Raw genomic sequence first — 25626 nt, 5'->3', positions numbered from 1 at the left:
TGAAAACCCAAGGAGAGGCACGAAGTTGCAATTACGCCGTCGGCTGTCTGGAGTGGACAAAAAGAGACAAATTGGTGGCTTTTGACAAAAAAAAATCGACCAGGAAGACCAGAGGACCAGGGTACTTGGGGTGTAGATCCGGAGGCAAAGTGTTTATTTTTTGTTTTCCAAGGGGAGAGGGACGTTGATTGCGTGCAGCTTCTGAAAGTGCTTGGAATCGTCGTAGTCGTCGTCTTCGTTGCTTCGTTATATGCAAGGCGTGAAAATATGCAAGCAAAGTTTGCAGATAACAAAACCCAAGAAAAATCTGAACATTGAAAAGCTGACAAGCCAAAATATGCAGAGGGCACCGCTGCGTCGTTTTCGTTCAGTGTTCTGGTCTGGGATTGGCACTTCGGACCTTTTTCTTTCAATGCTCTGGGAGTCTCGTCTTTCTCGGAGGGGAGGGGGAACGGGGCAGAAGCACCAAGACCAATGTCTCTAAGCTCTAAGCTCGTCTGCTGAAATCGAAGTCAACGACACGGCCACCATGAAAGCCAGGGGCGGCAATGGGGTTGGGGATGTTCAGTGAGTGAAGGTGGTGACAAGAGTAAGACACAGAAAGGTCGCCAGACTAGGAGTCACAACACAATGGAGGAAGGAAACTTGGACGAGCGAGTGGTGGGGTGGTATGTGCACACAAAACGTACCAGGATCGAGAGAGAGAGGCTATAGGAAAAACGAAGAGGTCGGCGGACGTCTCGACGGAGTGGGGGAGGGGAGGTAGGGGAAGGGGGAGCAAGCAGAAGAAGTTAAAGGTAAGAAGGAGAAAGGGAGGGGGAAAGAAGGGAGTGTGTAGACAGACGGGTGGTTGGAAGAAGGGGAAAGGGAAAAGAAGGCTTTGGCTTTGGTAGAGCAGAAGGCGGCGAGTAGAAGAGGGAGGCAGGTAAAAGAAAGTTAAGTGAAAGTACGGGAGTAAGGTAGGTCGATCAGAGCGGCGAACAGACAAGAGACCAACCCCCCGGTCTGCTAGTACAACTAAAGATGGAGCAAGGGTGTCGTTGTGTAGGAGTACTCCGTATAGTGTACAGTTGCTGCAGGTGGCGTGTCTGTTCGTAGATGGGCGGGGGGGATTGGGGCGGGAGAGAAACAACCTGTGCAGATATGGAGCAGAGGGCAGCGAGAAAGAGAAAGAGAAAGAGAAGAGAGAGAGGGGAGAGAAGGAAGATTGAGGCAGACACGGGCGAGAAGGAGCGAGGAATATCCCAAGAGAAGCAAGCACAAGGTCGCACGAGTTTCTCTGCCTCTGAGATTCTGTATTGTGCTCTCTTTTTATTGTGCATTTAATTTATTCCAGGTGGCACCCTGTCTTTTTTTTTTCTTTTTTTCAATCTTTTTTGTTTGCTTTTCCAGTGCCGTTGTTTCTGTCTCCGTTTCGGCTTTGCTGAGGAAATAGTGCTGTATCGCGCGCAGATGAATCTTACATACTATGTAGCAAATCCGCCAAGGTACGTCGTAGGAGTCCCCCATTGCCAAGTTAGTTAGCCAGTGGAGGTATCTTAACAACAGCCCAGCAGCTTTACTATGTAGGGATAGTTTTGGCGTCTGGTCGGTGGAGCTTTCGGTTTGGGGGAGGGGGCATCTTTTCGTGTCTTTTTCTCCTCCTCTCCGTAGACGTGTGACAGGGGAGCGGAAAGGCAGGTTGGGGTGGATGATAGTTGAGTGTCCAACGGCGGTGGAAGAAAGAAGAGGGGGGAGAGGTGGGCTGGCTGGCCAGGGTCTGTATGGATATGGGGGGCAGGGTTACTACCTCGTAGACCTGGTCCTTGCAGGGGGGGAGGGTGTGGGAGATGGAGGGAGGGTAGAGTAACAGAGGGCGGTATAACCAGTTAGGAGGATCGGAAGAGGCTTTGTTTCGCCTGTTTGGCTTGTCTGGGCCGGTTTGTTAAAGACAGAGCGGTGGCAGAAAGGCGCATGGCAGAAGACGGTGGATCGAGAGCCAGGAGGGCAAGAGGCAAAAAAGGCCAAGAGGGCAGTTTCTGTTCTGTGGGCGGCCGGCTCAGTACTATGTAGGATTGTGGTGGAGGGCGGCGTGCACACGGCAAGGTTGCACCAAGAAACAAAAGAGGGGGTGATCCTAGCTACGGGGGAAAGTGGAGGCCACGATGAGGACGGCGACGGCGAGAAAGGAAGGAAGGGAAAGAGAAGGGGAAAGGGACCGGGCGGGGGATAGAGCGAGTGCAGCGAGGGGTGGACGGAAGCTGCGCTCGGCACGCCGAAGTATCGTTCGAGAAGTACGCAGCAACGTGCAGCTCACGAGGGAAGGCGCCATAATTGCTCCCTGCCGTCCAGAGGCCAAGCAGCTGTTTGCGCGCACAACTTTCTACCATGTATGTAATGGTGGCCGGTGCTGATCGAAAAAAATGGGGATGGACCACTTGTCGGGCTGGTGGAGAAGCGGTGGCTGGACTACTCCGTACGAGTACTCCGTATCTTACGTGTAATGGTATAGCCTATGCACCACAATAACGAGCGGGCGGCAAAAGGACGGAAGACGGCTGGCTACTGTGTATGGAATATCTCGCATAAGTTGGAGTTTTCGAGGAAAGAGCTTGTTGGCCGTTGCTAGATCAGGCACGCTGCGGGAAGGTGCGAGCAAGTATGTGCGGTACGTAACGTGATGACCAGATAGCAATTGGCAACGGGCAACAGGCAACGGGCAATTGGCAATTGGCAAATGGCAAGACGCAAATACCGTGCATACGGGAAGCTTCTCTGTACATGCTGCTTACATAGTACCTTGTTCCGGGCCAGAGAAAGGTTTGCTTTTCGGTGCCAGCCAGCTCGGGCCCACTGGTTGGACCACGGTCACACCAATGCAAAGGGAGAAACAAGGGAAATGATGGAAGAGGCCAACATCAAAGAAGAAAAACTGATGATATTCTGTACGGAGCAAGAGGCAGAATGGACGCGCGCGCGGATGTTCCTTCCGGACGTCCCTGTTGCATACATACATAAAATGGGTTGGCAGCATGGCGGACAGGCCGGCCGTTGTTAGTTGGAGAAATTTAGGCAATTAAGCATTTAGGCATTTAGGCAATTAGGGCTCAGCTGGCTGTTTCTGTTTCTCGCTCGCGCGGCCGATCCTACGAGCAAGATACATACTAGAGACGACGAAAACGCCCCTGGAGGAATGCTCGCAGTCGTCGTAAGATACCACGAGCAACACAGTTGGGCCCCGTAATAAACGCCATTGCGTGCCAACCCGTTATCGGATCGGAGCAGGCGAGATTTGCTGTGACACTCCGACCTCGTTCAGTGCAGAAAAAAGAAAGCAAGTAAACAACGCATCACCCCTCAATATCGGTCCTAACCATCGAATTGGCTCCTGATCGACCACGAGGGAGACGTAAATCCGTAGGGGGGGCGCGAAAGGGCTTCCCTTCCTCTTCGTCTGTCCTCCTGCTCAGCCGCCCCCCTTGTTTCGTTCTCTGCCGCTCTTGTGTCGGGAAAAAACATCTTACTACTCCGTACTCTGTACTCCGTATGTACATACGAATCCTCTCCCCAGCCTCGTTAGTTTGGCCCCATCGCATACACGTACACACACCCCATCGATACACCGCAGCAAACAGACGGCAGCTCTTGATCGCGTCGGTTTCCCCTTTTTCCCTCTTTTTTTCACACATTCCTTCTTCGCCTGCATTCTTGCCCTCTCACCAGACCCATGTCTCTTCCTGTTACGCACCCGTGCTTCTGTGCGTCTGTCCTACCGGCACCGGTGCCTCTCTGTTTCTTCGGCTCTTCGATTCGGGCTTCCATACATGTTGCTCGGTCTCCCGTCTGCAGTACGTCCCTCAACACGCGTGTGCCAGCATGCTAGCACAGGGAGGCAGCAAAAATGCAGCCGAGCCAGCAGCGCAAGATCTAGCCCTCCATGCTGAGAACCTGATTTGCCATGAATATCCACGTTTTTGTGGGCGTGGCTGGTCAGGTGGGCTCGTCCTTCCGGCTTCCTGCCAATAGAGACGGACCATATCTTCCTGAGAGAGCGACCGGGTTTGGCGACCCGTGCAGGGACCTCTTTCTCACGCTTCCTGCTCCGAGACCGAGTGCCCAGGACGAATCTACCATGTATCGCAGGCCAGCATCGGTCCTATGGAGCACGTCGCCCTCTTCTGGGGCCAACCCGACAATGCAGCTTCCCCGGAGCAGCAGCAGAGCTCCAGGATGGGTACCATAGAAGGCGCATATGCACTGTTCCTGCCCTGTCCAAGCACTTATGCTGAAAGGACCTGGCTGAGCGACCGGCTGGCTCTCTTTCCATATGCATATTGCTGAAAAAGAACGGCCGGAGACACCGTGAGGCGTGCTCTCGTGCGATTGGGCCGGCTTTCTCTGGCTGGCCCTTCTGGTCGTCCTACTATTAGCCCCTACTATGTACGACGTACGCATGTACTCTCGTACACGTACCCACCTGTGCAGCACAGTAGCGTGTCTGTGAGGTTGAAGGATGCCAGCGGCTCGTGGTTCGGCTGCACCTTGGCTTTGCCGTTGCATTTGCATAACCGCCGACCGGGGGGCAAACGGGGTGAGATGCAAGGCGCGCTCGTTGCAGCATCTTATAATCTCTTAAAATACTAATTATTATGTACAGCTCTCGCGCATGCTGACTTTGACACGAATCCGTATCGCAAATTCTAGAGAGCTAGCAATACTCCGTAGCGTAGAGAAGGTGGAGAAACGATCACATGTGAGCCGATGCCTGGAAGCACAGGCCCCTTTGGCCCACCGGCTTTGCTCTCGTACTCGCGTGTCTTCGTACGTACGGAACAAGATACGCAGGACAAGCCGTGGGCTTCCTCTAGCCGCGGATGCAGAGGGGACATCGTGGCAGCGCACGGAGCGCCGAACTACCCGCCTTGCACACGCTATCAAGAGCCCCAGCATAGATATGGGTCAGTTCCACTGCCACCATCTAAATAATACACACGCGAAAAACCCGCAAGAAAAAAAGATAGCCCCTCGTGGAGTTGTGAATGCAAATATGGAAGAGAATTGGGAGCGGAATACGGGAAAATAACGAAAATAACCCGAATAAGCAGAAAAAGAAGAGGAACAAAGAAACAAAGCCCAAAGAAATAAACAGCCTGTCCAGATTGCACGCATTCGCCGTAATCCCTCACTCACTCCCCCACCCCGGGTCCGAGCCAGGAGCAGATGTCCCCTTCTGCTCTCTCAGCTGCCTGAGCATCCGGTTCTGGCCAGACAGCCCTTGGGAGCCCCGTTTGTTTCACTCCGGTGTGTTGCTGGCGCATTTTGGAATTGCCGATCACAGGGGCATCTTTCCTGCAATGCAAGATAATGGGAGGAATGGAGGGAAAGGCATTGAAGTGGCAGCAGGGGACGGCTGTCTAGGATGCGGAGCTGGCGAACAGCTGACCGCCCAGCTGGACGTGTCTACGGTGTGCTGCTTGCGCATGTATGTACATGCTCTGCATGTACAGCTTGTACGAGTATAGCATTGGTGCGATGCGTGCACGACATCCGAAAGCAGCGGTACGCTCGTATGCAGTTCGAGCAGAAAGAAAAGCAGAGGAGAAAAGGCAATGCGACGTAGGACAGCATCTGCAGGAGCAGCAGGCATAGCACGGCATGGTGGTCGCCAGCGGTGTCGTCGACAGCCATGGACGAGTGGGCGAGTGTTCTCCCACTACCTAGATCCAAGATACCTCTGCGCATTTCATTTTGCCATGCTCGTGCAGGGGAGCTCTTCTTTCGCAGTCTTTTCGCCCATACCCCACCACCACCCAAGCCATACCCCCCCTAGAGCATGAGCCCACTTCGTTCCCATACGACGTAAGATACATAGTATAACCTGCAGCTTGCGTGCTGCAGGCACCAAGTCCGGGAGAGAGCGGAGGGGCGTGCACACTTGTAAGGGCCATGTACGGGTACTTGTAAGCCCGGAATCGCAAAGGACTTGCGAGATCTACGAAAAAGATGACAACTGAGCCAGATTGAAAGGGTCATGGCTGAGCGGCACATGCCAGACGAAAAACAAACAAAAGGCAGGGGAAAAAGAAAAGGGAAAGGGGCGGGAACGGAAGAATTGACGGAAAAGAAAGAAAGGACGGAGTGGAGGACAGGAGGAAATGCGGCTTTGCTGAAATGCTGAAATAGAACGCGATAGCGGCAACACGACGATCGGCCCTCCTTGCATGGCTAGCAATCGGTGCTTGCCTCCTTTGATCGTCCTGTCCATCCCACGGGGACAAATATCCCGGGAACCACCACGTTGTCTATTTTCTTGTTCTTGCGCACATGGTGGAGTGCGAGCGCCTGTGCATGTGTTTGTATATACAGAGTAGTAAGCTATCGCACTCGGTGTGAGATCCGTGCAGGGTTTCGCAAAAGCTGCGCCCGGGCTGCGTCCATTGCCGCTGTACAAAGCAGCCATGACATGTTTGTCTATTTTGCTCGCCCGTTCCTTACAGCAGGTCATCCCGTGTTTCCTCTGCCTGCCATGTGCTTCAACGTATCTTACGTGTCTCGAGGTGGACAGCGCGCTCCTTCATACTCGCACTTGCTTGTCTGGGCATAGCGTCGTAAATCATACTATGGATCAAGCAGAAAAAAATCAAACAGGCCGCGGAAATGGCTTCCAATGACATACGACGTTTATTGCTCGCCGCTCGGCAGTTGCAAAGTACTGCCAACGACCACGTATCAGCCAGAGAGTACTCGTACTCGTGGCGGCCAAGGCGAAAACAAGAAAGGACGGAAAGCCTTTTTGAACTCCAGACCGGACCTCCCTCTCGCGCCTGTCAGCGCTGCGAAATGATCAACGTCGCAGTCGGAGAGGAGTCAGAAAGGCGGTATCTCTGAAACCGTCCTAAAAAATGCTAAAGTTGGTCCTTCGGTTCTTCGGGTTCAAAGCTGAAGTGACAGCCACAGACGAAACCACCCTGGATCGTACATATTCCTCGCAACGTATTGAACTAGAGGCAAAGGGAGGCTGGGAAGCAAAGGGGTGAGACCAGAAGATGTGTCTTCAAGCAGCCAATGCGAGATCTGGACGCAATGGAGAGCTCGGAAGAGCTGAGTCCCCCCCTACGTATCGTATCTTACATAGTAATCAGTCATGTCGGCAAATGCATGCATGTAAAATGCCCTGTCAGGCTCCTCGTCGTAGCAAAGCTAGAGCAGAGGCTGTCTAGGAGGCAAAACGAAACCGCCAACAGCCATTCGCCAGACCTGCAATGCAGCTTAGCCTTATGAGAGAGGTTCTGGACGCCCTTTGATTTGCAGCTGTCATTGGACAGAAGAGAACACCCCTCCCCCCTCTTCTACTCACTGGATACTCCGTACTTCGTACTCTGTACTCGTACTCCGTACACTTCCTTTCTCCTCTTGCCTCCCTAGGCTGCCCACCGGTCAGCCAACAGACAGCTCAGACCGACTGCCTGCTCAGTTTCCCAGCAGGGTAGCCTGACAGCATGACCGTGGCCTCACGGAGGAGAAATGCTACTATGTAAGAGACCCAAGATTTGTCTCTGCCGCTTCGGGCATTCGGCCGTTCTCTTAGCTCACGTCTGTACCGTGCTCCGTAATATCTCTCCGAGTGCGCCGTGGCAGACGAAGACTGGCTGGCACAGAGAGGCCTGGATCCGCGCCTTGAATCACTTGACAGCAGGTTAGCAAGCAAACACCTCCATTCGCCCTCGCCCCTTTAGTGGCTTTCCCTCCTCCCTTCTTCTTTTCTTTTTTCTTCTGTCTTTTCCGCTTTCTTTTTCCTGTCTCGCAGCACATTGCCACGGGAGCTCAGCATCCGCTTCGCCAGCGGAACGGCGGGTCCCAGTTTCACCGGACAGGACGGTGAAGGGTGATAATAAGATTCGATGTATACTATGTACGGAGTAGCAGACAGCGAGTGCTCTGCTGAATGCTAAATCATGATTGCTGGCGCCAGCCCTGCGCCTGTCTCAGGATCCCACCGCCTCGACGGTCGGCTGAAGATGCAAATCAGAGAGACCCGCTGGCGATCGGCCCTGGAGATGAGAGAGCCCGCCGTGAAGCGCGAGCAAGGCCCCGGATCACTGCACACTCGTACATCGTACATGCCTTTAACAGGATCGTCATATGGCTCGCTCCTCCCAGCGCGCCGGGATATGTGTCTGGCCTGGTGCGATGCCCCGTGTACGGAGTACGGAGTACGGAGCAGACCGTTCGTGAGTTTGGTGGTTTATCACGTAAGGAGAGCGCTAGCAGGTCACGGCCCCGGCTGCTGACAGGCCCGCTATCAAGCGCCCCGGAATTAGTGGACAAGAGCACCAACAGCCAGCGCACAGCACACAGCAGACACGGCTCCAGCGCGTCACCGCCTTTTTCTTCTTTCGCGTCGCATGGTCCCCACCGAAATCAGGCTCCCCAAACGGCAAACGGGCTGTCTTCTCTGCTTGTACATAGTAGGACCTTCCGCTCGTACAGTATAAAAATGGAGGGCCAAATGGAATAAAGAACGACTGGCAAACGCACGCTATCACGCAAACACACAAGATGTTCGCATGCGAGCTGGGGCTATGTATAACCCACTTTAGACGAAACGCAAGCCGGTCCTCGTCGTACATACATAGTAGTACATAGTAGTATCTTACGGAGTACTTGCTACTCCGCCCTCGCATCGTATCAACTGACCAGAGATACCACCACAGGCGACTCCACACGGGCGCGAATGCAGAGCGGCTACGCACCTTTTGCATACGATAGCGCGAGCTTCTTTCGTCCTCCGTCTCGTGCTTTCTCGCGCGCACACGCACGCCATGCCTGTTCGAGCCCATCCTTGACCGTGGCCCGCCACAGAGGACGAACCGCGTGGTCTCCCTGTGGGGATGGCGAAAAAGCGAAAAGACAAGGGAGAGGGGGCCCAAAGAAAAAAAGGAAACAAAAAGGTCTCACTCGTGGTGATGGCTGAAGCTGATCACTGGCTCTGGCAGAGCGACCAGCAGAAGGCCAAGCGTTGGGCCCCAACAGGATAGATCGCCAGCCACGACAAAGAAGGTGCCAGAAGGATGCCAGAAGGACACCAGAAGGACACAAGAAGGAGATGCCATGCGACTCGTATACTACTATGTATCTTTCATACTCATAGTATGTACTATATACTAAGCCTCGGCACACTTCGACTACAGAGCAGCGATCAGCGCTGTAGCGCGGTCTGTCCTCCGGCCAGGGCCAAGATACGAGTAAGCTACATACTATGTAGTATCTTGCTCCGTACATGGTAAAACAAAATCATCAATAAAGCGTGTCAATCCAATGGCCATATGTCCATGGCCACATCAATAGCCGGGAGCCCAATCATAAATCACCACGTCTCGAAACCCACAGCACAGCAATTTGCAATGGATAGTTTGGCGCTACATAGTACCACCCTTTTGATTTCTGTGTCGGCCAACCATAGATATAATCTTATTTTATTCGTTATTCCTTTATATTCTTTTTTAATTCATTGTATTTTTGCCTTGTTTTTTCTTTCTTTCTGTTGGCGAGACACGAGCTGACCAGCTTTGCCCCCTCCAATCTCCCTCCCTCGATGTCGCCTCAAATCCGGACCCGGTTTCGGGGCGTCTTGTCCCGGATGCTGCAGCCAATGGCCAGTCTGGTCAACGGCAGACTTGGGCAGAGCAAGGGCAGACATCAGCACATTGCGGCCAGGAAGGACTCCAGGATTCTCGCTCGTAAGATACCAGGACGGCCTGCCTCGTTACAAGGCCCTTCTCGGCCTTCCCTCAGACCCTGTCTACTATGTATCGAGACGGATTATGCAAATCATTGGTCTTTCCGGCGGCTGCCGTCTCTTGATTGGCCGGCACAAGTCGAATCCTTGTGAAGAGATGGCTGGAACAGGGGGTCAGCCAGAAGCAGGGGGGCCTAGAGACCGGACTGCACAGCGGACCGTTTCGTGGCACGCTGCGCACGAGTAAGAACTCCGTTTGCATATCTGGCTCGTGATCTGCAGCAGTGCGATACGGTGAGATCCAGCCCGAGCAAATCGCCACCTCTGTACTCCGTCCTCCGTACAGACTACGTCGTACATCCGAGCAATGCGATACGAGTACTCGTATCTTATCTTACATGCTCACAGAGGTAGGGCCTGCCTCGCAAGAAAAGGTCGTTGCCGGACAGAGTGGGTGTCCATCAACAAGTATCTCTCTCTACCTCTGGGACAACGAGGTCGGGATGCCTCGATTAATTGACTCGCCGACCCACTCGCTCGATCAGAGAGAGACGGCATCGCCAATCCTACTCGTACGGATAGTGATTCTTGCTGGTCTTCCTGCACGACATCTCAAGGGTGCTGAAAGAAAGAAAATAGCCCGCATGCCATCCACATTCTTCAGTGGCTGTGCCGACGGCCGTTAAGCCTTGTGTTCTGCCGCACAATCGTGCATGTCCAAGAGCTTGTCCGGTCAGATGCATAGCATGTACGGGAGCACCACGTCGCCGCTGTGAGCGCATAGGGAAAGGACAGCACGGAGCGACGTTGTGCAGCCTCGGAGCCTACGATACGAGCCTTTCTCGGAAGAAAGAGGCAACAGAAGAAGCGGGGCCGCAAGGGCCAGGACCACCGCTTATCACGTCGCCGTCGAAGTCGTCCCACCGGAACACGTTGCACGTCTGTCTGTTCTTCCTCTGGCCTTTGGGCTCTGCGGGAATAAAGACAAAAAGAGAGAGAAAAAAAAAGAAAGAAGAAAAAAAAAAGACGTCAGTTAGCGTGATCTCAACCCAGGCTGTTTACGGCCTAGCAGCGTGCACACCGCTTCTTCGACCCGGGTCTGCGAAGCCCACTCTATTTAAAGCAACCCCCTCCTTCCCAGAGCGCCTTCTCCGTTTCTGGTCAGAGCGCTGATGCTCGTACGAGCGCCTGTACATAGTAAGATACGGAGTACGGATACATCGGTGCTAGCAGACGGAATCACCGCACTAGACGAAATGCAGGCTAGGAAAGCAGCCACAGGGACGATTTGTGTGCGGCGGAAGGCGCTATCAGCACCACCAGCCGCGAAGTGCTCGTAGACCTGCCCTCCCTCGCTCGCTTGGAAAGCCAGACCCCAGATCCGGTGATCCTTCCTGCTTCGGGCTTGGGGACACCACGTCAGACCCCTGTGGCATCGCTGCTTGTTTTCTTTTTTCTCGTTTTTTTTTTTTTTTAATTTTCCCTCTCTTGGCCGAGCATGCGTACGAGTCCGCCATACATCGTACGCCCCTCTCCCGGTCGAGACGGCGCATGAAGCATTACTCGTCGACACTGACCAACAAGACGATCCACCCCCCGGCAACGTGTGCATAGTCAGCAAAGACAACCGAGAGCGGATTCAAGGGTCCGCGTGGTGTGTGGGATGAGATACTCGTGGTTGTGCGTTGGCCTCGAGTCTCCATTTCCTACTGTCTGCTGTCTGTTGTCTGTTGTCTGCTGGCGTTTGCCGCCTCGCCATCGTCTCCTGCTTGATTGGACGGGTCCCCGGCTTTGGCCGACCACAATTGGGAGCAAGACGAGCAAGGCCGCTGGTGGGTACGGAAGGTCGGTCAGCAGGGAGTGACCAAGACCGTCGTCCTCTGTACTACTATTATGTAGCTCCGGTTGTCTTCCAATCCGCGCACACCCCCTCCCCCTCTCTCCCGCCTATTAGGGAAGGTCATTGCGCAGTCCGTTGAACTCTGGCCCGAGATCATCCTAGCCGGAGGAGGAGGAGCATGGGCGGCCAAGAGATATGAGCTCTGCCGAGAGAAAGAAAAAAAATGCTACTTGAAAGGCAAGAAAAAAAGCACAGGAGGGGCAATGACCAGCCGGACGGCCGTTAGCGTGCGAAGCTATACGGACAGAGACATACGACGTCGTCTCCTCCAGGAATGCACTGCCATGCAGACAGGGCGTGCCATTTCTGCTCTGCTTCCTGTGCGAGCAGATCTACAGCACGTCAACATCCGGGCCTGCAGAGCGTCTGCAGCAACCAAGCCAGATTGCCCTCCTGCAACAGGGCTCCAGCTCTGGCCAGGCCTGGTGGCGGCGACGAAGAGTCGACGGCAGGGCCAATACCACCTGCATAAGGCTATGGGGAAACGGCGGGAGTCGAGGGAGGGGAGGAAACGATGTGGAGGGTGCGAATGGGTACAAAAGAATCGAGCAAAGGCGGTGCTGCTGGCTGTGGGCCGTGTCGTGCTGGCAAAGCTGGGCAGTCCGTCTAAGCATCAAGCCGGCAGGCAGAGTGAACAAACCGGCCTCCTCACACAGACAAGCACACCCTCACTCTCTCGCGCGCGCATCTTCTCCCATCCTTCCCCTCGTACCATGTAGATGTACATGCACATGCAATGGGACAGGAAGGACTGTTGGCACATGCACAGTGATCGGGGCTGGGGAGAGGGGTCAGAGAAACAGAAAAAACTGTCAGATTGCCGTCCCGTTTCCGCAGCTAGACTACAGAAGCACCAACGCATACGAAGTACGAAGCCCACAGTCGACGAAATCGCGCTCTGCCACCAGCACCAGTACGTAGTAGAGCACCAGTGCCGCACCATCGCCGCCCAGCCCAGTCCGGTCCTGGCTAGCCCGTCCCAGCCGACAAGAGACTCTGTATGTACTCCTGGTGTGCCGAACGGCCATTCCTTGAGCTGCTCAGCTGCCAGATCATGGCGGCATGGCCACTTTCTCGCTCGATCCTCACGGCTGGTTGTGACGATTATCATTCCGTCCTGCCATCTGCTCCGTAGAGCCTTGTATCGTCCTGTTGCATGTTTGAATACTTACAATGTCCGTTGGCCGTGTACAGGTGCAACGTGGTTGTGTTAGGAAGGGATGTGTGTGCTCCCATTGCCTGGCCGGCATCTCACAAAGTGGCATGGGGACATGGCCGGATGGCTGGAGTCCTGGATTGGGCGTCGTCGATGCCAGCCATCGCACATTCGGGACGTATCGATATAGATCACAGGCGGACGGTGTTTTCCTTTCTCGTAATGAGAAGAGAGGTCCCGATTCTTCGTCTGACACGATGTTTGGCTAGTATAAGTGCTTGGGAGTTTTGTGTCTGAACTGCTTGTTGCTTCCAAGGTGTCGATTGCAACAATCTAAAACTTGATGGATATGGATGGCTTTAGTAGAAAGCAATATATTGTTTTGCCAACAGACACGCTTAACTGAGGTTGAATTAGATCTATAGTTAAATTATTACATTGAATAGACAATACTACAAGATCGTACAACATACTATATGCAAGATGTTGACTGGAAAAGACAGCGGTTGACATCAAAACTGAAGGCAGCAGAAAGAAGCCGACGAGGCCCTTTATTATCAGCACGAGCATAAATCATTATACGATACTAGCATTTCCCCGGCTCACCTCTATCGTACACAATGTTCGCATAGCCATATTGCAACTGTTCACAAAACGCCACTTACTTCAAACCCAGCGAGAATAGGTCACGATACAACCCATGTACAAGATAAATGTTTTCCCTCTCGGTGGCCGAGAATACCGGCCTAGATGTACCGTCGTGTTACTTATCGTACAACTAACACGGTCCTCCCCGACTTCTTTCAGACTGTCTCACGGTGCTTCCCGTATTCTGATGCAGCCCTTGTCCTTCCCTCGTGCTTCTATCACCAGTTTCCAAGGACCTACATGCTCAGTAACACAGCAGCGGAGCACCCCCAGCCTCTCGTCCATATGGGGCTTGTTACAGATATATGAGTGTTTGTGTAAGGAGCGAGGAGTGGTGAGTAGATGGCCAGGATGTTTCCCTCGTCCCACCTCGCACTCCTTCGCGCCGATGAGGCCTTATCTTGTCATGTGTTGCTATCTCCAGCCCCGGGAGCAGGATGTGGTTTATACATTAGCTCGTCGGAGGAGGATTGCATGGCTAGAAAGTATGGCGATGAGCACCATTGGGAAAGATATCTCTTGGGAAAAGCTGCATTATCCTGAGCCAGAGTCTTTGGAACAGGCTCAGAAAGAGAAATGATTTGCCAGGCCAGATTCCTGCAGAAAAACTCGTACCAAAAGCAAAGCATATGCAGCAAGTTTCAAAGGGTATCTTACGATGACCATCGAGACCATCGAGATCGAACGTTCAGGGCCGAAATGTACAGTATACACACAGTGCCCAATGTTTTAAAACACAGTGTGAATCCCCCGCTCAAACAGCCATATGCGGCCACCATGGTCTTACCGACCGGTCCACAGTTGCGCGGCCTCTCTACAGCTTCACGGAAGTCTCGCGGTGCTGGCAGACCCCTACAAGCTTCCAAAAAGCAGACGACCCGATTATCTTGCTTGACCCACCGGCAGCAACACGCAAGATCGGTTCCCCGTCACCGCAAGCAGAGAAGCGCAATGTCGGAAGCGGACGTGGCAACAAGAGCTCCCGAGAGCGATGCGGCTGAAGACGCAGCTCCGGGCCCAGTTCCCGGGCCAGCTCCGATTGGCAGGACGGGCCTGAGCGACCACTGCGTGTCGGACCGGCCAGCTCGTCCGTTGCCCGCCTCTCCCCCTTTGCTGGAGCGAGAATCAGCTGACTCGTATGATATGTGCCTGCAGCCAAGGGGCGGTCGCCAAAGGGCGAGATGCGGAGACTGGGCGACGTTGATGTGAGTTGGGCGTGACTCTGTCGTGGCTCTGTACTGTGTTGACAGCCGTGCGTGCGTCCCAGGCCTACGTCTCGAAGCCGAGGGAGTATCCCCATGCGCCAGCGCGGCTGCTGCTGCTGCTGAGCGGCGGAACGGGGGTGCGGTCGACCAACAACCAGATCCAGGCCGACATGTTTGCAGACGAGGGCTACGTGGTGGTGATGCCGGACCTGTTTGGCGGCGACGTGGCGCCCAACGCGACGACAGAGGCTTCGGCTGAAGAGCAGCAGCAGCAACAACAACAGCAGCAGTCGGAGGTGCCGTCCTTCCTGGACCTGTTCCGGAGCAAGGCGGTCGAGACGGTCAAGAGCTTCATGATCGACATGTGGCTGGCACGCCACACTGAAGCTAAGGTGCTGCCGATCGTGCGACGGGTGCTGGAGGCGAGCCGGGACGAATTTGCCGATGCGGTGGCGAGTGGAGACGGCGTGTATGCGGCCGGCTACTGCTTTGGCGGGCGGTACGTGCTGCTGCTGGCGGGCGACAAGGGGGAGGGCGACGTCGATCTGGAGAGACAAGAGGCCAGGGGTCCGCTGATCCGGGCTGGGGCTGTGGCCCACGCGACGTTGGTGTCGCCAGATGATTTCCAGGGCCTGCAGGCGCCGATCAGCCTGGCGTGCGTGGAGACCGACCCGATGTTCCCGGATGAAGTGCGTATGGCGGGCGAAAAGTACCTGTCGGGACACGACATTGAGCACGAGGTGCAGGTGTATCCGGGGGTGCCGCACGGCTTTGCTGTCGTGGGCGACTACGACAACGAGGCATACAAGAGGGCGCAGGAGATGGCCTTTGGCCAGATGCTCCGGTGGTTGAATGATCATTGAGGGGAAGAAGAGAGGAGAGAGGAAGAGAGGAAGCGGAAAAGATGACGAAAAGAGAGGAAAAGAAAGAAAAGCGAGCACATGAGTGGCTTTGAAAGCGTGGCTCTTGGTCCTTCATACCAGGTTATTATTGTCATATCGGCTGTGCTGTAAACGTTTGATCGCTAGCAGATTTTGCAGAAGGGCTGTCTACGGTCTTCTCTTTCCTCTTTCCTCTTTCTTCTCTTCCTCTCTTCCTCTCTTCCTCTTTCCTCCCTCCCCCACCTAACCCTACCATGGAATCGTGCAGATGATCTTGCCCATCGACATGTTGGCCTCCATGTACTTGTGTGCCTCCACGATCTCGGTCCAGGGCAGCACGCGGTCGACAAAAATGCGGAGGTCGCCGCTGTGGAAGCCGGGGAGCACGTCGGCGAGCCGATCGCGTAGGCGGGACTGGTAGTCGAGGTCGCGGCTGCGCAGCGACGAGCCCTCGATGCGCACGCGCTTGATCAGTAGAGGACTGATGTTGACGCCGGCCGGCAGCACGGCGCCGCTGAGAAAGGCGAGCAGGACGATGTGGGCGTCACGTGCAGCAACAGTGAGGTTTTTCTGGAAGTAGTCTGCGCCGACATAGTCGACAATCAGGTCGACACCGGTGCCATCTGTGGCGTCGACCATCTTCTGCACCCAGTCCTCGGTCTTGTAGTTGAAGGCGGCCGTGGCGCCGAGCTGGTCGACGACAAAGGCACATTTGGCATCGGAGCCGGCCGTGGCATAGACAGCCTTGGCGCCGGCTCGCCGGGACAGCTGAATGCCGGCGATGCTGACGCCCGACGCGCCGGCATGCCACAACGTCGTCTGGCCATCATTGCCGCTGCGGAAGCCGCCCACCTCGTGCAGCGCCTGCAGGGCCGTCAGCCAGGTCTCCGGCAGACCCGCGGCCTCGTTCCAGCCCAGCGAAGTCGGCTTGTGTAGCAGCATCCGCGTCGACACCCGCACATACTCGGCATAGGCGCCGCCGTACGCCAGCCCAAACACTTCGTCGCCCACGGCAAAGCTGGCCGTGTCTGCCGAATCGGCCTCACCCAGCGACTCGACTACACCGCTGAATTCGACTCCCATCGTCGCCGGCGCCTGTGGCGGCAACGGATAGAGGCCTTGGCGCTGCAGCAGGTCCATGCGGTTCAGTCCAAAGGCCTTTATGCGCACCACCGCCTCGCCCGCTCCGGCCGTCGGCTTGGCCGTCTTGTCGTTGATGAACAGGGCGTCCGCATCACCCTTGCCATCCCGGATGTCTGTAATGGTCAGGTCATGCTGTCGTCAGACGGTCTTGCGTCTCGTTCTGCCGTTTCCTCCACTCACCCACGGCTCGCATTAATGATGCCATTATGTGTGCGTGTGTGTTTGTCAATGCGACAGTTGCAAACTACTGCATATGCTGCTGCTCTCAACTTTTCAGCATCGAGCGAGAGCCTGCGAGCATGAGTATATTGAGAGTCATCCCGGTCTCCGCAATTGCACTTGCAACTCGCACTTTCCCTTTGGCATTTGTCAGTGCCTCGATGACAAATGCGGCTTCTCTAAAATCCGAGAGCATCCGGTCGCGCTTGCAAGACTTCAAAAGGCAACACGAGCTCAACTCTTTCAAGGTGAGACTTGAAGACAAGAACAGAAAATGACAGAAACAGCCGGACGGAGAGCGAAGCAAGCTCCGTAAAACACACGACATAGTCCGTATGCGCGGGGAAGGCCGAACACGCAAAATACAACGACGAAGCACGCGACAATCGGCTCAATCGAGATGAGGAAGGTGGATATGCCGAGGCGGTTACGACGTGCATGGAGAACCCATATAGCTTCTTGGCGTCATGCTTCTTTTTTCGCTCGCAACCGCTTCTCGCGGTGAGCACGCGTGCCCGAGATTGACCGTTGAATCGGCCAGAGGGCCGGGAGGCCCGTTCAGACGCAGACTCCCTTTCTTCAATTCTTCGTGGCCTATGCAGTATGCAGGTCTCGTATGCACGAGCACATTGCTTTGGCCTCGCCTTTTTTTTCTTCTTTTTTTTTTCCTCCAACCAAGGATCATGGTCATGAACATGCGAGGTCTGCACCGAAAGAGCCAAAGAAAGATGCTGATTCTGGACCGGGGGGCCCTTGCTCCAGCCAAACCAATACTTTCTAGAAATACGAGCTGAGAGTGTGCTCCAAAGTGGAAATGAGCTCCCAGATTGGGCCAGCAGGCTACGAGACAACACAACGTATCATCCAAGAAAAAAGAGAGTTTGGTCAGCGGAGGAGCGGGAAGCCACGCCCATGCTTCCCCTAAACGAAATGAGGATGCTTATTGTGCCTGGAGCTACGGAGTAGCATCGGTGGGTAAGACTTTTCCGCTCCACGCCTGACCACTTCTGGGCAAGCGAGCGTGAGAACTCCTCCGTAAAAAGTCAGACGAGCTAGAGAGACGCGCGCGTGTAGATGCTCGTACGAGATATTGTGATTGGTATCTTACATAGCAAGAACACTCCGTACTCGTACAAGTACTCTATACTGTCATACGGAGTAGTATTACATAGTATCACACAACAAAAGGGCAAGAACGGCTTCGCGTCGGCCTGTAAAGACGGGCTGCTCGGCAGGCGGGTTCCACCGGTCTGGACTGCTGCTCAGTGGCGAAATCCCCTGTGGGCTGGTGGAGCAGCGAGTGCTGGAACAGGAGCTTGATCCCCTACTCCCGAAGCGTTGTTGGCCGTGCGAACGCGCACGGTATGAGCATCGTCTCCGATTCGCGTCGACCTCAGGGGAACGGGACTCCCAGCTCATTTCCGCGCCCCGCAAAAAGACCGTCAGCGCCTGAAGGGGAGAAAGTAGCGCCACCCCCCTTTTTGCCTTTTTGTCCATTGTCTCGTCGGTAAGGCGGCGTGCAGACAGAGGAGACACAGGAGAGACAGCTCGAGGACACGGCACTAATGCAATGTCTGCCTTCGTATCTGTAGCCACGTCCTCGCTGCCAGAAAGTACCCAAAACACGAGCTGCTCATTTCCCGGCTTTCCTGCAGCAGCAGCCTTCTCTGTCCTCTCGACGCAACGTTCCCCACTGCGTGCAAATCCCTCTCTGTCACGTCTATTTACGGAGTACCTCTCTACCGACGCCCCAGCCGACTCCGTAAGTATCTCACCTCTCCGAGATCTACCCCGGAGACGGGCAGTGCGCAGCAACAACCGTGGCGTCCCGCGAGCTCGAGTGCGTAATCATGCGTGCTCTGTGGAGGACATGGCAACGTGCAGAGTAGGATGCTTGCGGCATCGCGACGAGTTCGACTATGTACGTCGTACAAGGCCAGCCATTGTCGCATGCGACGGTGCCGGCTAGACAGAGCAGAGCCAGCTCGTATTCTCATGCGGGATCCTTTTTTCATTTCGGCGAGAGCTCTCGCTGCAACGCACCTGTCCTGTGCATGCATATGTGAGTGTGCAATACTATGTACGGAGTAGTCGTACTATGTAGTCAAAGTGCCGTGCGGGACTGCCCATGGCAACCGTGCCTCGCTCTCCTTGCGTCGTACCTCGGACGTGTGGCCTGGTAGCAGCTACTATGTAGAGTATCTGCCACTGTGCGCTATTCCGTCCTCCGATCGTTGACCCCCTATCCCATCCCCTTATCCGGACCCGCTTTCGATACGTAATCGTGCTGGTGGTTGGCTGAGACCAGGCCGGCCAACCAGCTTGTGAAATAACCTGTTCGTTTTTTTTGGGGACGGAAATTGTGGAGCCCTCCCTACACTGATCTGACCAAATTAGGTCAATCTCCTTTTGGGGGCCTGTCTTGCCCAGTGACATTGCCCCTGTACCTTAATCGCCCAACTGTTATGTTTTTCTGCGCCGACCAGGAATGCAATCTGCGTGAACGCGCACTTTTGGCAACCCACCCCTTCTTCTCCATCCCATCTCGCATCGGCCTGGACCCGCTAGCGGTTGCTACGAGTGCTCCGTACACGTAGCCGTTGCTGGTCGGCCTGCATTCCTCACCTCGTATACCCCTGCCACCACCGCCTTGACCGTACCCCTGTTTATCAAGTGAGAAGACCAGGAAAGACAAGGAAAAACATGGGTCTGCATCGGCCATTATGGGCCTACGCGGCCGCCCACTCCTGTATATAAGTCCACCTCTGCTCTTGCCATCCTTCTTCCCCCTTTCCTTTTCTTCTTCACCCACATTCGCTTTCTCACACCAACTCCGACTTTTCAGTCATTTTCACTCGTTACCACTCCTCCCGCCCTTCAGCCTCGTGCCTTTTTAAGACTCTCGAACAACCTAATCCGTCGTTTCGACTACCACCGTCAAAATGAAGTTCTCCGCCTCCGTCATTGCCCTGGCCACCGCCGTCTCGGCCGCCAGCAACGTCACCTACACCACCGAGGTCGTCACCGCCCTGACCACCTTCTGCCCGGAGGCTACCGTCCTGACCCACGCCGGCAAGACCTACACCATCACTGAGGCTACCACCCTCACCATCACCGACTGCCCGTGCACCCTGACCAAGCCTCTGACCACCTCCACCACGGTCTCGTGCACCACGACCCCGGCGTGAGCATCTCCTCAACCAGAAGTTTATTTCGTCTTGGTCCATCTTGCTAACATCTCTCAGTGCCCCTGCCTGGACCGTCAGCGCTGCTCCCAGCCCGTACAGCAACGGCACCACCGTTGCCAAGGGCAGCGCCACCGGCTCTTACGTCCCGACCAGCACCCCCTCCACCGTCACTGCCGGTGCCGGTAAGGCTGCTGCTCTGTCGGGCGCCGGTCTGGCTATGGCTCTCGGTGTGGCTGCTCTGCTGTAAATGTAGCGACGCATTCTTCAAAATTCTTGTCGGGGAACCCAAGGGACTGTCTTCATATCGACGATCTATAATCCGTTTTCCCATAATGTTACGGTTGTTGTTTGAAACTCCGCAGTCTTGACAATACGAATCTTTATTCCTTCCCCGCAATTTTCATTCTCGATAATGACATGGAGCGTTTTATATTTACATCTGGTGGCTTGATACCAAAGGGACAGGCAACGGTTTCTAGACTTTTTATTCTTTTCTCGGGACGTTTGGGAACGATCATCTTCATGCTACAAAGTTCAATTCTGGCTTAATATAACAGGTCTCTTCGGAGATCCTATCTGGAACAATTTGTCTCTTTGCGTTTGTGTGGTCCCCCAATCATTTTTCTTCATATTTTCTGAGCACGGGAGGATGTTGCCCATCGGCTGGGCTGGGTCTGCTGGGTTGTCTTTGTGATTTTTCGATCTTGGGTTTTTGGATCCAGTTTGGAAGGGAGCATCGTGGCCTCTGCAGATGTGGACCAGTCTGGCAATTCGCCAGCATCTTTTCTGCCATTTTCCTGTATTGTTGTCGGGCGTGTTTATGTTCTCTAGACAGAACTTCTAGGTTGCTTGTGCCAAGCGCAAGCGATCGATTGAAGGGGCAAACTGTGAGAGCAGTTTTGGTCAGGCAACAAATTATTTTCTTACTCTTGTGCTCCCATCATTCATGTGTTTCTGATGTATTGACATTGAATCGTTGGTGCGTGGGATACGTACGTCGTACGGTGCTGTAGGCGTATGTGGGCGTGGGTATTTCGCACTGGATGGCAGGGCATTGAAAACAGGGGGGTCCTACAATGGAACTGCAGGAGATTGCAGTCTCGCTGTATCACACGGGTTTTCTGCATACGAGCAACGGCGGGATTGGCATCACACTGGACTGGAGGATGTTCATGGTATCTCGTTGTTTGATGAGGGTTTCACGCGACGGGCTTTTTGCTTCTTCTGCTCGACACACATCATGGGAGTGTGCATAAGCTTGTCCGGCAGCTTTTGTGCGTCGCGTCGGGCGCCAGAAATGCAACGGTGCATAAGACACATAATATACATACGAGTACATAACTATGTACGGAGTATGCACAACCTACTGCAGGTACAGGGCCGATAAGCCCCTATTTGGTTAGGCCTACCCCTGGCCGCTCAACGTTGCCACCCGAGATCTACATTTCGGTGCCATGCTCTGTACAGTGGCATTCGTGTATATGCACTGTGGGTGAGCTTGCAAGTACGGCAGGTTTCCTTCCTATCGTGACTAAGTGGGCCCGCGTTGGCTTCGTTCGCGCTGTCCATGGTTTCCTTGTTTTTGCCTTGCGCCTTGCCGTAATTAATGTTCTTAAATTGTCTTTTTTTAGAAGGCCTAGGCCATTCCACCTAGCCGTCTATACTGGCATGTAAGATTACTGTTGACTGGTTGGCCATTCCTTCGAGGCAAGGGATGATGAGGAAACAAGACAAACTGTAGATGGATCCGGATCATAGTCATGGTGCTCCATGAGGCGTCTGTTTCAGACACTCCCAATTTTGGCCTTGGTATGTCTCATCATCATGAAATCCGGTCTTGATCAGCCCCTATACGCGCGTTCGGTTGGGGGAATGGTCGATCGTATCGATCGCATTGCAGATATGGCAAGTTGGTAGATATTGATGTTTCTGTGTTTTGCGCTTTGAGCAAGCACGTCTCTTTATGTTGTTATCCTATCTCGTGGCAACTAACTTTACGCGGCGCTTTGGTTGGAGACAAACATTCTAGCTCTTCCAGACACGCATCGTGTCAAGTCAACTCGTGAGCTACCAGAACATCAAGTAGATTGAATTGGTCCTTCCTCATGAGGACCTCTCCAGATCAGTGGAACGGACGTGGTAGTTCTTGTAGAAGCTAAGTAGAAGCCACCATGTGATGCGGTTTGTTGTTGTTCTCTGCATGGGGACGCCGAGGATGCTATTTTCGGCAAATCGGTAGTGGACGGCTCGTAGGGCAGTAAGTGTCTGCGCGGAACTGCTCCTAGTCGTCAGCTTGAGACAGCCAATATACCGATGCATTCCCGTTAGGAATGGGAAGTACTTTATTTCTCAGTATGGTTAATTATACCTCAAATTGGATGGTATGAGACTTGGTCATGTATTCAGTTAGTTTCTGTAACATGCCCCAATATATCCGTCAGGTACAAGTTGTGTTGTACGGAGTACTCTGTATGTATCAAAACCGTTGCCAACCTATTGAACCATCAAAGGCTCAATTGTAAACATCAACCACAGAAGAAAGCTTATACGAGATGTTGATTAAAGAGTTCGTAAGTATAATTGTGGGAACAGAGTTGACAATACAAGCTTAGGTACGGAATACGAGTATTCAGCCGATAGTCCATCCAAACAGCATCAAAGTTGTGAGAAGACAACTAAGAAGTAGGACAGGTAGCACCCCAGACGTGCTTCAGAACCATGATGCAGAGAATATAGCATACACAACCGGCCAGGCGGACGAAGCGAGATGGCCGGGAGAAAGGGGAAAAGGTGGGGAAAGTGCGGAGGGGAAGAGCAGCCCCAACGACAGGTTGTCAGCCAGTAGGAATCGCAGCCACAGCCGAGCGAGCCTGTATAAAGCGAGAGCTGATGTGCGAGCGATGTGGTAAAGACGCCGGCAACTTCCAGAGACGGGCGAGTTGTGCCCGTGATATCAACACTGCGACATCGAGGTACAGTGACATCACGACATCACGTGCACGACATCACGTGGGCGACAGCAGTGCGATTCCATCCATGGAGCATCCGCAGGACACGGCGCAGCGTCGCGCGCTGGCAGACCCGGAGGCGTTCTGGGGCCACCAGGCGGCACAGCTACAGTGGCATCGACAGCCGGACGTGGCGCTGCAGCGCACGACCAAGACGCTGGCCGACGGCACCGGCCATGAGCACTGGGCCTGGTTTCCGGGCGGGCAGATCTCGACGTGCCACAACTGCGTCGATCGCCACGTGCAGGCCGGCCGCGGTGATGAGCCGGCCATTCTGTACGACAGTCCGGTGACGCAGACGAAGCAGCGGCTGACGTATGGGCAGCTGCTGGCCGAAGTCGAGACCACGGCGGCGGTGCTGCGCGAGCATGGTGTTGGCCGAGGGGACGTCGTCCTGGTGTACAGTGAGTTTCCGTCTCCTCTCTCTTCTCTTTGGGCTCCCACTGACAGCCAGTGCCCATGATCCCCGCCACCCTCATCGGCATCCTGGCCGTCAACCGGCTCGGCGCCGTCCACACGGTCGTCTTTGGCGGCTTTGCAGCGGCAGCATTGGCCCAGCGCATCGAGGACGCCCGGCCAGTCGCCGTGCTGACGGCTTCCTGTGGCGTCGATGGCAATAAACCACCGATGGCGTACCGGCCGCTCGTCGAGGCTGCCATTGCGGCCTCGCCCTGGAAACCACCGCACGTTCTGGTCTGGCAGCGCGACCAGCTGTCGGCCTGGGATTTGCAGCAGCCGCTGACGACCACTGCCACCACCACTGTCTGCTGGCAGACGCTCGTCCAAGACGCCCGACGGCGTCGTGTCACCGCAGCTTGCGTGCCCGTGGCCTCGACCGACCCCGTCTACATCATCTACACCAGCGGCACCACCGGCCGGCCCAAGGGCGTCGTCCGTGAGGCTGGCGGCCACGCTGTCGGACTGCACCTCAGCATCAGCTATCTGTTCAATATTCACGGGCCGGGTGACGTGGTGAGTTTTTTCCCTTCTTTCTTTCTTCTTTCTTCTTCTTCTTTTTTCTTTCTTTCCTTCCTCTTCTGACCCCCCAGATGGCTTGCTTCAGCGATATCGGCTGGGTCGTCTCCCACAGTTACACTCTCTACGCCCCCCTCCTCGCCGGAGCTGCCACCGTGCTGTACGAGGGCAAGCCCGTCGGCACGCCCGACGCCGGGGCCTTTTGGCGCATGATCGAGGAGTATCACGTGACCACAATGTTCACAGCCCCGACGGCATTGCGCGCCATCCGCAAAGAGGACCCGGACAACGGGCAGCTGGCGGCTGTGGGCGGCCGTGGCGGCCTGCGCAGTCTGCGTGCCCTCTTCCTGGCAGGCGAGCGTTCTGAGCCGACCCTGGTGACCATGTACCAGCAGTTGCTGGCGCGGTACGGCGCTCCGGGCGCCCAGGTCGTCGACAACTGGTGGTCGTCCGAGTCGGGCTCGCCCATCTCCGGCATCGCCCTGGGTGCCCACGTCGGTCTCGACAGCAGTGCTGCTGCCGCCTTCCAGACTGCCACTTCTGGCAAGGGCTCGTCATCGCAGCTGCTGCCGCCGCTTGCCGTCCGTCCTGGCAGCGCTGGAAAGCCGATGCCCGGTTTCGACGTGCGCGTTGTCGACGATGTCGGCGCCGAGTTGCCGCCTGGAGCCATGGGCAACATCGTCCTTCGCATGCCGCTGGCCCCAACCGCCTTCTGCACCCTGTGGCAAGATGACGACCGCTTCTACCGCGGCTATCTGCGTCGCTTCCAAGGCCGCTGGCTGGACACTGGCGATGCCGGCATCATCGACAAGGATGGCTATATCAGCATCATGGCGAGATCGGGTGAGTTACCTTGACCAAACTGGTCTCTTTTCATGTCTCTCCCTGTCGCAACACCGTCACCTTACCGTCACCCCCTCTCTTTCACCTTCCCTCTTTCCCTCACAATCACGCATACTTACTCACCCTAGACGACATCATCAACGTCGCTGCTCATCGCCTCAGCACCGGCGCCCTCGAACAGGCCGTAACAAGCCACCCGCTCGTCGCCGAGGCCTGTGTCGTCAGCATCCCCGACGCCCTCAAGGGCCACATGCCCTTTGCCTTTGTCAACACGAACCGCTCGGCCGCCTCACCGACCGACGAGGCTCTCTTCCGCGACATTAACGGGCGCGTGCGCGCCCAGGTTGGCCCCATCGCCTCGCTCGGCGGCCTCATTGAGGGCAGCGGCATGATCCCGCGTACTCGCTCTGGTAAGACCCTTCGTCGCGTCCTGCGCGAGCTGCTCGAGAACGCCGTCCACGGCGACTTTGACGCTCCCGTCGCCGTTCCCTCCACCATCGAGGACCCGGCCGTCATTGACGTCGCCCGCGAACGCGTCCGCACCTACTTTCGCGACCACGCCGGCGATCGTCACGCCCCCATCGAGACCCGCCCCAAGCTGTAGTCTGGTGGTGGTGGTGGTGTGGTAGACGTGGCGATTTGAACGGCTACTTCTGTCGTGTTCTAGGGAGCTTCTATCCCTTCTCACACACGTACTAGTACACTCTCGATTATTTCTTTCTTCCGTTCGATCCGTAGCAAG

The 25626-nt window shown here is 55.1% G+C and overlaps 4 protein-coding genes across 4 annotated transcripts; 3 read left to right on the top strand and 1 right to left on the bottom strand.

Annotated features, from left to right (window-relative positions):
• Window positions 1-14373: 14373 nt before the first annotated feature.
• Window positions 14374-15490, top strand: CMQ_1265 (dienelactone hydrolase family protein; the record flags this gene model as incomplete). The annotated part of the gene is made up of 3 exons (XM_014318344.1): window positions 14374-14509; window positions 14578-14627; window positions 14690-15490. The coding sequence occupies 3 exons, from the start codon at window positions 14374-14376 to the stop codon at window positions 15488-15490; spliced, it is 987 nt and encodes a 328-aa protein (XP_014173819.1).
• Window positions 15491-15757: 267 nt separating this feature from the next.
• On the bottom strand, window positions 15758-16856 carry CMQ_1298 (quinone oxidoreductase; the record flags this gene model as incomplete). Its single annotated transcript, XM_014318377.1, has 2 exons — window positions 15758-16764; window positions 16832-16856. The coding sequence occupies 2 exons, from the start codon at window positions 16854-16856 to the stop codon at window positions 15758-15760; spliced, it is 1032 nt and encodes a 343-aa protein (XP_014173852.1).
• Window positions 16857-19812: 2956 nt separating this feature from the next.
• CMQ_1607 (uncharacterized protein) lies at window positions 19813-20305 on the top strand (the record flags this gene model as incomplete). Its single annotated transcript, XM_014318686.1, has 2 exons — window positions 19813-20054; window positions 20116-20305. The coding sequence occupies 2 exons, from the start codon at window positions 19813-19815 to the stop codon at window positions 20303-20305; spliced, it is 432 nt and encodes a 143-aa protein (XP_014174161.1).
• A 2642-nt stretch (window positions 20306-22947) lies between these two features.
• Window positions 22948-25488, top strand: CMQ_1125 (acyl-synthetase; the record flags this gene model as incomplete). Its single annotated transcript, XM_014318204.1, has 4 exons — window positions 22948-23470; window positions 23521-24038; window positions 24116-24884; window positions 25013-25488. The coding sequence occupies 4 exons, from the start codon at window positions 22948-22950 to the stop codon at window positions 25486-25488; spliced, it is 2286 nt and encodes a 761-aa protein (XP_014173679.1).
• Between the last annotated feature and the right edge of the window lie 138 nt (window positions 25489-25626).

The sequence above is a fragment of the Grosmannia clavigera genome, assembly GCF_000143105.1.
Source record: "Grosmannia clavigera kw1407 unplaced genomic scaffold GCSC_140, whole genome shotgun sequence".
Taxonomy (NCBI): Eukaryota; Fungi; Ascomycota; class Sordariomycetes; order Ophiostomatales; family Ophiostomataceae; genus Leptographium; species Leptographium clavigerum.
The sequence above is the reverse complement of the archived record's forward strand: the minus strand, read 5'-3'. Positions and strand labels throughout refer to the sequence as shown.